Genomic DNA, 13,711 nt, shown 5'->3' with positions numbered 1-13,711 from the left:
TGTTTTCATCAGCAAAAAACGAAAACAAAAAAATTAATATAACCACAATATACATATACGTCGTAATAAAATATATAAAACGGTGCATCACAGCCCAAGTTATGTTAGGCAACATATAGGCGAAGTTTGAAAGTCTCAAAGTTTTCAATTATTGCTAAGGAATCGTCGGACAAAAAGCCGAGAGTTTTACCCGGAATAATAATAGTAGTATATAAATAAGAAATAAAAATACAAAAACAAAATGTATAAAAAAAAAAAAATAATAAATAACATACGTTAAAGCTCCAAGTTTACCACTAGCCTTTAATTTACATCAAGAATTCCAATAGAATAATACCGATGAATTCAAATAAATATAATTTTCAAGAAAATATATTGTGGTAAAAAGGTAAATAGGTAAATAATATTTTAGGATAAAACAAATGCAACAAGAAAGACTTATAACAACCATAAGATGACGACAAAAAAAAAAAATTATATTTATATATAAATGAATATTGTTTTTTTAAAATAATAATAATAATAATAATAAAAAAAAATCACTGGATAATAATTATTTTTCAAAAAAGTATTATCATCACATATCACGAGATTTTTAGAGAAAAATCGTTTTAGGCATAAGATGCATAAAAAAACCTAAAAGACAAGAGTTAATAATTGGAATGGAAAATTAAGGTCCAATTAAAGTTAATAGTAATAGTAGTAGTAGTAGTAGTAGTAGTAGTAATAGTAGTAATAATAATAATAATATTTATAAAATTATAATTATTATTAATTATTGTCTAAGTATGTCCATAGTAGTTTTTCCTATTTGATATAAACAAAGAGATCAACTAATCAGTAATGAAGATGGTTAAGTTTTTTTTTTAAGAAAAAGAATTATGGGTCAGAAGTAAATCACCTCCTCTTCTGCAGTGCCTGTGGTCGAAGTATTATTATTGCCGCTGCCATTGTTTGGAGCCGTCTTCGACTGCTTTGAATCTGGACTGCGGATTCGAAACTTGTCTGGCAGTTTCGGATACGTATTTGTCCGGCCAGCTTTCTGTCCCGATTGTTTTCCTTCTATTATCTAAGTAAAAATATAAAATTACTAATTTAACTTCTAATTAAAACGACCAAGTGGCTAAGGCGGCTGAGCGTTATCTTGGTGAGAAACGACGCTGCCACTCCCTTCTTTGGATTAACAACCCGACACCGAAAGCGAGTGCTTTAGGAACCTACTTAGCAACGGACCACCACTAAGGCTTAAATCAATTTTACATAACAAGCATTACTTGAGCATTTTGCATCATAGCCGGACTAGATCCTGTACGTGAATGACTAGGTCCTTGCGGCGCAGGCGGAGACAATTCGTGAGAATTCGCTTGAACAGGACTTGCAGGATTTTTGGCACTCTCTCGTAACTTTAATGGCAATAATTGTTGTTTGGAATTTGCCGCCTGGGTAGGTGAAGTAACACTCGGTGCACTGGACACTGCCGGTTCGGCCGATGTATGATTACTACTCAACTTGTTTGCCAGTTTAAACGGTAATTTTTGTTTTATCTGAACTTTTGATGCCACCTAAACAATAGTGTTTTGTTTAAAACTATTTCTTAAACAAATAACATTGAAATAATTAATTACCTTTTGTTGATTAGTGGCACTGATGAGGTTAAGAGGTAAAGTAGAAGACGAAGTGGACGAAGGAGGCGGATGCTGCTGTTTCCATTTGACAGAGTCGGACCGTTTACTACGCACGGATTCCGAATGAGCTAACGGATGACTAGCGCCGTCGGCGGTCGATTGGTTTTGTGTTTGCTGATTCGGCGACACTGGTGGCGGTTGCATGTTGGGCGATACAATTATTCCTTGATTCGTCAAAGTCTGTAGTTTGAGGTATAACTGTTCTCGTTGTTGAGTGACGTCGGCTTGTTCGAGCCGTACTTGTTCCTTGAAACATAGTCAATAATATTGTAAATAAATATGCACATTGGGTGACAGAATATTTCCACATTTATATCAGGTTTCAAAAAAATTCAATTCGATCGTTCAAAATCTTACCTGCAATCTTTGAAGCTGCTCTTTCTTTTCTTCGAGGTCTTTCATTTCAAGATCACGTTCTCGCATCCATGTTTCTTTCTCTTGAGTCAACTTATCCTGTAGATTACGAAGTTCTTCTAACTGTTGGTTGTGTCTGTATACGGGCTTCTTATCTTTTAACCAGCTACTCGAGCCAATGGTCGAACCGCTAAGCGTTGGATCTTCGATTAAATTTTGCGATTTATAAACGGCCAATTCCGCTTGAAGACTAAAACAACATTAAATCATACGATTGAATTTTTTCCTTTTTTATATAAAAACAGGTGTTGGGTATCTGTCTACGGCTAATTACAACGATTGCAAAATAACAATTGTATTCACCTGTCGACATTTGTCATTTGTTGCGAAATAATAGAAGACAGGGTGTAAATATAGTGCGATAGCTCCATCGCAGTCGCCTGTTGTTCTTTCCCCAAGGCTAGCAATATAGGAATTTCACCAGACGATTGTATTGTAGTGGCACTATGAGACGAACTAGTACTGCAATTTTCTTTCCACGAAAGATTACTACTATCTCTCTGTACAAAAACAACAAATAATAAGTAATGACGGTAAATATAAAAAAGTAAATGTGTTCAACGTTTTTGCATTGAAGCCAATTTTAAAAAGTTTTAATACTTACAGATTTATTATCTTTACGGGCAGAATTTGGAGTACCCACTGGACTAGAATTACCCGATTCCACGTTGTTTTCATTGCCGTCAACTACTTTTGGTAATTTTCTTAAAACGTCTAAACACACAAGTTTAATTTTATTTAAAACGATCGGTTAACAACAATAATAATAATATCGAATGATTGTGCGTACTTTTAGGAGAGGACACGGAATTATCAAAACCGCCAAATGTTTCAGCTCTTTTGGGTAATGTCGGTGAAACATATGTCACACTCTGGTGTTCCCCTACCGAGCTGGCGCTGCGTGATAAATTTGTGCCAGATGCATACAGGGAACATGCCAACTCATTCACTTTCTATAATTAACAAACCGTACATTTCATTTAGTTATGACGTGCTTAAAATAATGTATGTAAAGAATTTTAATAGTTATTTTTTGTGTATATGAAAAAAATTGTAATTTCTAAAGTCATTTAAATAGTTCTACCGATATTTACAACTGTTATCCGTAATATAAATTACCTGTAACGCATTCATAACTTCTTTACGTATCTTTTCTGAGTCTTGATGTTCCGTGACCAAATGACTGTAAGATGGCGTTTCAAGTGGTAGACTTTCCACTCCGGCAGATGCCAACAATTTTAATTTCAAGCCCATTATTTCTTCGAGTATCAAAGCTTGTTCTAGATCCTTTTGTCTTAAGATTTCTACAAATATATAATTTAAAATATAAATTATAAAACGGCATAACTGAGATTAAACATAAAAACTGTAATTTTCTATAACATAGTAATCGTGTACATAGTAAGTAAAATTGTCGCTTACCGACAATTTCTCTGATATTATTTTTTTTGGTTTCCAACTGTCTTTGACGTTCTTCGAAACTCAAAGTCACATAACCGTCGTCTTCTTCTTCAGGGCATTCTTGCACGGCTAATCGAATGGAATTTATCCAAACTTGTTTGTCTTTGGGCTTGTGTACTTTGAGCTCAAACATTTCCGGTTCGGCAGGATTTGATGATATCAAGTAAATACCTTTAGTATCGGTTCCAGCTTTTTCCCGGACGAGAAGTTTTTGCAGTGACACGACTCCGGCAACTGGCTTCAATACCTGTAACAAAATAATAGTATTAACATTATCGTTAAAAAATGTTATTCTTTTCAATTTAACCTGCTACACGTTTGAACATATCTCTACTTACTTTGGTCTCTTTTTCTTTATTGCTTTCGGGCATAAAAAATGTATACTTGTGATTATTTTCCAGTATAAAAAACAACACGTCAGTCATCACAATTACATTGACCATAACCATTTGCATTTTAGAATGGCGTTGCATAAGCCAAGCTGTGCCTTCAAATCTAAAAAATATACAAATATATTAACATAAATTGCCATAAAGAAGACGCACTATGATATTTTTAAATATAGTTTGACAATTTATCACTAATAGGGTACTATTATATGGGTATTATGTAACATCATATGTGTTATAATTTATAATACATTACAACAAACGATTCGTTGTAAGAACATGTTTAATAATACAATAAAATTCTGTGTTTACCTTAGTCTCCGATTCTCAGATAGTAAATCTGATTTTTTGAACTTGCGCCCTCTAAAGTTGGTGTACGATTTCGCCTCCAATCGGTTGTATATTTCGAGTTTTCTATCTTCTTTTTCTTTTTCGGCTACTTGAGAGTCGACTTCCACCAAGATATCCTAAAAAACCAAATCAATTGAATATCAATCAAATTACTACAACAAAGATGAATCAACAACAATTATTAGCAATCAGAAAAAGTAAACCACTTTGTATAGGATTATTTATTTGACCTTAAAAATATAAGTATAAAAATAAGGGGGAAAATACATTATTGTAAGACCAATAACTTCTCAGATCCGTATCAAAGCTAAAATTTATTTCCAATAATAGTCTAATACACTCAAATTGACAATCATTACCTTAACCAAAGCTAACGCTCGAGCCAGTTTTTCACATTCCACTTTGTTTTCTTTGGAAGTCTTTATGAGTGGCTCAATCAGCAAAGGATACTTGGTCAGTCTCTGGGTTACGAACAAAACACATTCGGGAATACCTTTCTTTTTCAAAAGTGGATTAGCCTGTAAATACAATCGGATGATTATTTGTACCATTTTTATTCAAACACTACTTTTCAAATTATGCAGTTTCTTTTAAAAAATGTGCCGTAAGAAAAACACAACAACTGACCTGACAATGTTTTATAAAATTGAAAAACCCTGGATCTTTTTCCAACGTTTTGTATACATCCAATGCGTCTCTGTGCCTCGAACAGAACTCTCCGTAAGAGCTTTTTAAACGCTGAGCGTTCACGCTCGAAAACTGATCCAATAACAAATCTGCGATGGAGTCTACTACGCCGCCGTTCTCTAGAGCGGCAACTCTTTGTTTTTCTTTAAGACTCTTCAAAAACCCAAGATGTATTTCGGTTAGTTCGGCGAGCCGCGGAAACATACGATAAACTTTTTCGCCGAGTTGGAAATGTTTTTGAAGGCCGTCAACAAACACCTAAGACGTGTTATCAACAATATAAAATAGTACAATTTCGGAAAAGTAACTTATTTTTTTCCCCCCTCAAAAACTCACTTTCTGCATCACTTTTAAAGTAAGGCAGTGGTGTTTTTCGGTCAGCACGAACTCGTAAATATGTTCTTGTCGTTTGATTTCTTTGTCTTTCAACTTTTTTACAACCTGTATAAATTCAGGAATACAAATTGTCGATTAGTAGGCAAGTATCATAGTAAACTAATGTGTCCATACTTCTTTGGCCACAGTAGGAGTCCAAGAATCGGGCTGTTCCTCGTGTAAGCCCAGCGAAGGATCGGCATCTAGATCGTGGGCGGTAATGTGATCTTAAAAAAAAATGAAAAAAATTACAATTACAATTAAATTTCTACACAAGTCGAACACCGCCTAAAATGTGATCAAAATAATCACTATTAATTTGTATATCCAGTGTAATTAATTGTAGTCTAAAAGTTTAACTTAAGTTGAACTTACTTTCATTCAAAAACTCAAATTGCACCAACGACACTTCGTCTGAAAACCTATAAAAACCATTATTGATCATTGTAGTAAATACATTAATTAATTAAAACAGCAACAGCAAGAGTATATTTCTGTTTGCAAAACAGCATTGAATACATATTAAATAAAAGAGTGTTGGCTCCATTTCATTTATCATCAGTGTATTAGTGGCTAAAAATAGACATTATATGAACACTAAATTATCTGTAATGGCCAACTCTGCTCTAAAAGCTTTTAGCATTTGTTATTTATGTTTTTTTTTTTTTATAAACAACCATTTGTTTAATTTTTGTACTAATAATCTTGAGCAAATCTTGAACTATACATAAATTATTTTGCACAAATAGACCTGGGCATCAGTTAAATACATTTAGTTATTAATATACATTTTTTTTTTATACTAATGGCAACAATTATAGAAATTAATGATGCGAATACAATTTTTTTATAATACATCAAATACATTTGTACTTCAAATATGTTATAAATTACTTTAAACAATTAATTATTTTAAAAAAAAAACCGTTTTAATGATATTTAATTTAATTGAAATGGCTAAAATTATTTGATGCAATAAAAAAATGTACTTAAAATATATTATTATTTGTGATTCAAATAAAATTAACCAAGTTCTGTGCACATACAATTACAATGTCATATACTTGTCAAATAGAAATTAGGCCAGCCATCTTATATCTATACATCACCATATTTATTTAAATAAATAATTAATTATTTAAAATACATTTTTAGTTTATGTTTCAAATAATCTGCTATTTGAAATAAAAATGTATTTTACCTAATTGCTTAAACTTTCATTTAAATAACTTTTTTATTTTAATTATTTATTCCATTTTTATTAAAATAAAACATTGTTTAGAATATTCGTTAATAAATAATAAGTGTTAGTATTATTTTTTTAATAATTGAATCATATCAAAAAAAATTAAAATGCTTTATTGTTGGTTTTTACAAGTTATTTTTCTCTATATTCATTTATTATCTAACCATAGGGCCCATACAATAAATGACTTAATCTGTCTGCCTCTGCTTGTTAATAATGTTTATGAACTTTAAATGAAAACGGATTTTCAATAATTTTATAAGCAATAAAAAATCAACTTGTTACTTACGATACACCGTCTTGTGGATGATAATGAGGATCGTCTTTGTCTTCGGTATGGCTGAAACAATAATAGTAAATAAATTATTCAATGTACTTCAAAAAATAATTTTTTCACGACTGATTACAATTCATCGATATTTATATATTGCCATTATCAACTTTTGTTTTTTCTTATAATAAAAAACAACAATTTATTTTTAAAATAAGGCTTTGGCTCAATATATAATAATATAAATAATTAATTAAAACTATTTGATTATACAATCAACATGACATTAAAGTGTTATTCTAAAATATTGTCAAACATGTTTTTTATTTTTTAAATACATTACAATGATGTAATACTACAAAATTATTATTTACAAAATGTTGTATAAACACTTAAAATATTTCCAATGCTTTTGTAAATAACACTTTTGAAATATTAAATTTGGTGCAAAAACATTTAATAGCATATTTAAAAAAATACTAAAAACACAGTATTTGAAAAAAATGTTTTTTAGTGTTTATCGCAGAACTAAATTAAGTCAATTTTTTATACAGCAATAAGGTCTTATAAAATAACATTTAACTGTCGTTTGTGTAGATGAATTATTTAAATAATATAACTAAACGAGAAACTTGATTAGTTTCACTAAATTACGTGATAAAAATTAGAATTTTTTCAGAAAGTTAACATTAAATTGTTCAAAGACAATTAAACTTATTTTTCATGAACATTTTGAAATAATTTGGAATTTAAAAAAAAATTTAAACTACAAACCATCAACATTGAATTCAAAACTAATTACAAGTTAACATAACCGTCGAAATAGAACACAAATTTATGACTTTTATTAGACCTCGTTAAATTGATGTCTTCTTTTATGGATTTAACTTTCTTTAATTTGATTCCTAGTTAATAATTTCTAAACATGTATTTAAATACAAATACCAATATGTAACTGCACCATATATTTTTAGAGAGCAAACAAGTGAAATTAAAAATGTTAACATTTTGACTAATTGTCTATTGAATAAATTGTTTAAAAAAATTGTATTTAAGTACTTTAAGCTATTAAAGCAGATAGTCGTATGTTTGCTATAGTTATATAGAACATAATGATAAAAAGTATATTAGAAATAACTAAATTTTTTACCTGTTTGGAGTAGACGACTGATTTGTACTATTTTGTCTTTTACCATAAAATCTTTGTTGGAACGACGATGACGAAAATCTTAAATTACTCTGCAAAACAAAAAACAAAAAATTATATTAATCAAAAACTGTAATAAAGTAGGCATTTGTTTTTTTATCAAATCGATAATATTATAGGGATATTTTTCAATTTTTCAATTTTAATTTAAAAACACAATAAACAATATCTTGATAAATACTAACACAATTGTCTCATAAAACAATTTAAATTTTGTGTTTTAAAGTATTGTATAAAATACAGGCTTTTTAGTATTCAAAGGAAGAAACTATTATTTATAGTAATATAAAAAAAAACTCACTAATTCTTACTAGTTGGGCATAAAAATTAAATCAAGAGAGTTGGGCATTATTTGAAACAAATTTTTATCTAGATAAAAGCGGTAAATAAACAATTTGTCTTCTATTTAATAATTGGATTATTCATGACAAAATTTGTTATTATTTGTTACAAATGATTGGTTTTTTATTGTTTGTTTAAATTAAATAATTTTAATTCTGTAAGTTAAACAGAACTATAATTATAGGCTATATTATTTACATATTTAAATGTCGATTTGAACTGGCAACAACCAGTGCACTAACCTTGCCGTATTTTTGTTTGACACATTCAGAAACTTGATCTTTACATGAGTTTTGGTGAACAGTAATTAGGCAACCTAAAATAGAATTTGAAATAAAAAACAATAAATAAATATGTTATAATTATGTTTTAAACAAGTCAACATACTTTCACACGACAAAGCCGGCTTGTTTTCCAAAGGTTTTGTACACCAACCACATGTTTGATCAAAATTACTATAAGGCGGTGACGCCCAGGAGTGAAGAACTTTCTTTGATTTATCTTTTTTCTTTCTAAAAAACAAACTCCCTCTCTTTCTCCTCTTTGCATTTTGGTCCTCCGAAGTACTGAAATTGTACACAACAATTTAGTAATCAAACATAGTTTATTTACAGCCTGCAATTTGTATTTTGTGATAGTCATATTTATAGTAGAAGAAGCATAATATTATAAAAATTTACGTGCAAAATAAAAAAAAAGTAACTCACTCGGAAAACAAATTGTAGAAAGGTATATTTGTGCTATTAGTCGAAGGGGTGATATAACAACGTTTCATAGAACTATCTACATCCAAAGTCTCTTCTTCGGTCTCACTGTCTTCTGTGCCACTAGGACGACCTCTATGATGAGTCGAAGGTTTGTATTTACTTTAATAGAAATATTAAAAATAAAATAATAAAATAAACAAAAAAAAAAATTAGGCAAGCAGTTAATCCATACAGAATAATTATAATTGGAGTTATTTAACATTATTTTTTTTTTTTATATATATATAATATAAATAACAATAAATTATTTATTTTCTACTCTATTTATCTAAAATCAGCCTTTGTTCTCTTTCGAAAAAAAAAAATATATTTATATAGGTATAACATGTAATGAAGCATAAATAATATTTCCCTGGAGGCAAGTTTTGATTAAAAATATTGATGCTTCTAACAATAAGAATTTTTATCTTATGTGAAGGGTGTGATAGAACCTTAAAAGGGAGAGGTTTTTAAATACAATTTTCTTGGATTACTTCTGCAATAAAAAGTTTTAAATTTGAAATTAATTAACTTTCAGTGGCTGAAAAAAAATTGAAATATTGTTGTATAGCTTAACAAAAACTGCCTAGTAGAATAGAAGTAGCTAAATTAAAAATATTAGCTCGAAATCTTTTTTTTAAACATTTTAATATTTTTATAAATAATATCGGATAGTTTATTATTTTGTTGAAAATAAGAAAAATGGAACAATGTGAACTATTAAGCCAATTAAATATTGCTACGTTCTGTATTCAATACGTTTCTAAGCGTGTTGTCGTATACGAGTATAATATGCCGCGTGCAATGAAAATTGTATACCCTACTAAGACTATACCACTTTGTATAAAGTTGTTAATTATAACTCAATGAGTTTATATCTTACGTTGTGATACTATTGTCGTTGCTTATAACATTTTGTTTGTTTATTACGTCATGGCTGCTCATTATAGATGGTGTCGAAACAGACTTTTGTAAAGGTAGTCTAGTTTGTAGCAAACACGTTTCGCCCGCTCGTTTCGCAATTATTTTGTTGAACGCATTCTGAAATAAACAAGAGTTAATACATTAAACAAGTTAGCCATTATATGAATTAATAGTTCCATATATTTTATCAATTTACCTGATAGTCGGATTCGTTCAGCGAATGAGAGGACGAATTTCCACTAAATCTACGCTTAATGAAACCGACACTTTTACTGGGTTTCGAATGACAAAACGTCAAGTTGTTAGTAGCTAACAAATTAGCAGTACTGTCTACAAATGGATCTTCAACTTCCGACTCCATACTACTCAAACTTGCACTAAAAATGATAGAAAAGAGTTTTACGTTAATATTGTGCTCAATGTTTTATTTTAGTCATATCGATTACCTTTTTTCTCGTTTGACTATTTGCGAGTTGTGTATGTGACTTTTGGTCAAATCGTCCAACGCGGCCCAACTTCTTCTTCTTATTATTTCGCTTTCTTTATTCTCGACACAGCTTAAAACCATATTATGCCAGTCTAAAGAATTTCCTTGAAACAAAGGAAAAATTATTAATTAATACAGGTACCCAATTAGATTTGTAAACAAGTTCTCAATTCACTTACTGTTTTTAACATATCCCGATTTGTATTTACAATACGAATCAAACACCGAGGATAGATCTGTTTGGGTAGGGGTAGAATTGAGACTGGATGTATCGTTATCAGAATGACACAGAGGTTTACTCAATGAAGGGCACGATGAACTGAGAGTGCCGTTCAAACCGCAAATGTTCATTATCTACAAGACGAAACAACGAAAAATTATATAATTGACAAAAACATAATAATAAAATGCAAATATTACCTGTGTTAATCCCAACGTAGCGGAATCACGCATTTGCTGAATCGCCTCATGTATTTCATGAAGCTGCTGTATATTTTCCTCTATAGAACAAAAACAACACTATTTTAAACATTCTATTAAATACAAATAAAATAATAATAATTACGATATTCTAAAATAACATTTTCAACAAAAAACACAAATGTTTATTACCAAGCACAGGATAATTTCTGCCAGCTGTCGAATGCGGAGTAACACTGATTGCGGGAACTAGGGTACTGCTTGGCATCGTTCTGTTTATGTAATCTGGTGTATCGATACTATTTATATCATTTGTTATGGAGTTTGTCTGGAAGAAATCTGTCACTACATCTTCTTCGCTATCATCCAATTCATCTCTGTTGAAATTTTCCATTACATGTCTTAAAAATGCTTTCTTTCACTAAAAAAAAAAAATTTTAACATAAGACAATAGTTATTACTTATTAGTTGATGAAGTCATCGAACATTTGAATGCCTATAAACTTTTAAAAGAGTATTTTAATGGCTAATACAATTTTCATTGTTACCCAACACTTGTCTGGCAGTATTTGTACTAATAAAATAAAATTCTAATATTATGCTATAAATATTTTTATTAAGTAAACCAAACAAGTACACTTAAGTAAATTTAGATTTATTTTTATTTTTCTGTTACAAATAAATGTTATGTTATAACAATATCTTCCTTTAGATGATCTTTGATTTAACAAAGGTTTTGTGTACAAAATAAAGATTTTACAGGCAATCATTTCAAAACTTTTCCATTACTTTTTTTACAATTTGTAACGGGAATTTAAAATATAATTTTTTAAAGGGTTTTTAAAATTGTTTAACATTGACATTTTAATTTGGATTTAATTGCTCAATATGATTGTTGGTCATGTAATAAAAACAAAAAACATTCAAACTTTTAATTTATTAAAATAATATATTATTTATTTATTTTTTGCCAACATTTCACTTCTATTTTCAATAAAACCATCAGCATCTTATGATTTTTTAAATATTTATATTTGCCTATAAGAGAGCAATACGCTTACTAATTTTGATATAACCAAACAGGTTACACAGATGTTTTTATTTTAATTTTGAATAGTTTTAGAGTTAAATACCTCACCTCTATTATAAACTACAAGATGGCAGAACGTTAAGATAATTAATAAAAAGTACTTTTATTTATGAATGTTGAAAGTATGTCCGTCCTTGTTCCTATGGAGAATGAAAGTAATAATTGTTTGAATCTTCAAAATTGTTTTATTGTCAACCCGAAAAACATCAAATAAATTTGTACGGCAATGAAATTGAATTATAAATAGTAATTAAATAGACAAAGTTTGTTTGTGAAAAAACACTGCACATACCTTACCCTATAAATCATTTTTAGTGCAATATATTTGGAAATTAATTGAATACGAGTTAATTAAAAAATGTCATTAAAAACACTTTTCAAAATCACAAATTTAGAATCGTCAAAAACTTTTAAATACTTAGAAAAGCTGGAAGGTTAAATTCGACCAGTAACGCAATTTTGAATTGGCCTAAATTTTCTAAAAAAATTTTTTACAAAAAGAATATATTAATTTTCAATAGTTTTTTTCAGTTACTATTAGTGACAAGTGTTCAAAATTAAAAACATTTCTCTATTATAAGTCAATAATAAAGTAAAATATAAAAAATTAATACAAATAGGTTAATATTTATTATTAAAAATGCTATCATAATAATTATTATATTTAACTCTGAAGTTGTACTTAAATTACATGAGAATCACTTCAAAGCAATAATATTACACTAGTTAAACATTGTAATAAAATACAGTAATAATAATAAGCACCAAAAAACAATCACAATTTTAAAATAATATCTCATAGTTGGTTAAAATCAATGTAGAAAATAGATTCAATCGCCATACAAAATTGAATAATTATATTGTATGTACATTGTAAAAAAAATATTAACGAGTTTATATCAGTTATAAACCAGTAGGTGCCTATTGACGAAAAAAAAGTGGTGAAATGTTTTCATTAAACACTGTACTGGCATACTTGAAATATATCCAATAATAATACATTCTAGTCGTACGTTTAATTATCATTGAAACATTAAATCTGCTGCTAGTTTCATGGGTAATAATAATTATGATTGGATAATATGTAAGCAATAATAATTGCGAGTGGCAAAAAAAAACACAGAATAATATTATTCTTCTATTATCAACTGTATAATGCTATTTTATGTTATTATGAATAATTTTTAAATGCGGCCAATCAATTTTACTAGTAGACAAAAATTGAATTGCAATTATTATGGTTTTGGACATGGTGTATTTTACTCGATCCGAGAAACAACAATTCCAATTTATTATTCTAGTTGGCAAAAAAGGAATTTAGTTCAAGACCTACATTTACATAATAGGTGTGTTGGTGGATTTTCGGATGGACATAGAATTTAATCGACTAGAAAACGGCATATTATTGGAAATTATGTCTACCCAGACTTGTATTGCAGCAAAATCATTACCTGTTTCCTCGTCGAAGATATTAATCCGCATAGATAGATCGATCCGAGATATAAGCACAACACAAAAATTACGTTTCCTACTTAGTGATCGTGATGACAGACTGCCATTTTGATACTTTATGTTCAATGTACTGAACATAGCGACGAACCGTATCGTCGACAATA

At 29.2% G+C, this 13,711-nt stretch overlaps 1 protein-coding gene across 1 annotated transcript; it reads right to left on the bottom strand.

The window, feature by feature from the left end:
* Nucleotides 1-593: 593 nt before the first annotated feature.
* LOC126846469 (rho guanine nucleotide exchange factor 18) lies at nucleotides 594-13,688 on the bottom strand. The gene is made up of 28 exons (XM_050585884.1): nucleotides 13,547-13,688; nucleotides 11,198-11,426; nucleotides 11,006-11,085; nucleotides 10,765-10,939; nucleotides 10,545-10,689; nucleotides 10,295-10,475; nucleotides 10,058-10,215; nucleotides 9,136-9,294; nucleotides 8,816-8,994; nucleotides 8,671-8,744; nucleotides 8,030-8,118; nucleotides 6,898-6,948; nucleotides 5,738-5,784; nucleotides 5,498-5,589; nucleotides 5,324-5,428; nucleotides 4,928-5,245; nucleotides 4,660-4,818; nucleotides 4,262-4,416; nucleotides 3,899-4,055; nucleotides 3,522-3,807; nucleotides 3,219-3,403; nucleotides 2,890-3,052; nucleotides 2,704-2,813; nucleotides 2,403-2,599; nucleotides 2,043-2,289; nucleotides 1,626-1,931; nucleotides 1,275-1,562; nucleotides 594-1,069 (listed from the first exon to the last, which is right to left on the bottom strand). The coding sequence occupies exons 2-28, from the start codon at nucleotides 11,397-11,399 to the stop codon at nucleotides 887-889; spliced, it is 4,491 nt and encodes a 1,496-aa protein (XP_050441841.1). The 5' UTR covers nucleotides 11,400-11,426; nucleotides 13,547-13,688; the 3' UTR covers nucleotides 594-886.
* Between the last annotated feature and the right edge of the window lie 23 nt (nucleotides 13,689-13,711).

Source organism: Adelges cooleyi, unplaced genomic scaffold, assembly GCF_023614345.1.
Source record: "Adelges cooleyi isolate 19-005CV unplaced genomic scaffold, UGA_ACOO_1.1 ACOO_flye_CR_arks_rails_tigmint_CR_PRNA_9, whole genome shotgun sequence".
NCBI classification, from domain to species: Eukaryota; Metazoa; Arthropoda; class Insecta; order Hemiptera; family Adelgidae; genus Adelges; species Adelges cooleyi.
The sequence above is the reverse complement of the archived record's forward strand: the minus strand, read 5'-3'. Positions and strand labels throughout refer to the sequence as shown.

What these genes read in the sequence shown, in the direction of transcription:
- LOC126846469 (XM_050585884.1), bottom strand. Translation starts at nt 11,399, where the DNA reads ATGGAAAATTTCAACAGAGATGAATTGGATGATAGCGAAGAAGATGTA. An exon ending in TCAAACAAAAATACGGCAAG is followed by an intron (nt 8,119 to 8,670) that starts GTTAGTGCACTG and finishes TTTGTTTTGCAG; the next exon opens with AGTAATTTAAGATTTTCGTC. An exon ending in TAATATCAGAGAAATTGTCG is followed by an intron (nt 3,404 to 3,521) that starts GTAAGCGACAAT and finishes ATATATTTGTAG; the next exon opens with AAATCTTAAGACAAAAGGAT.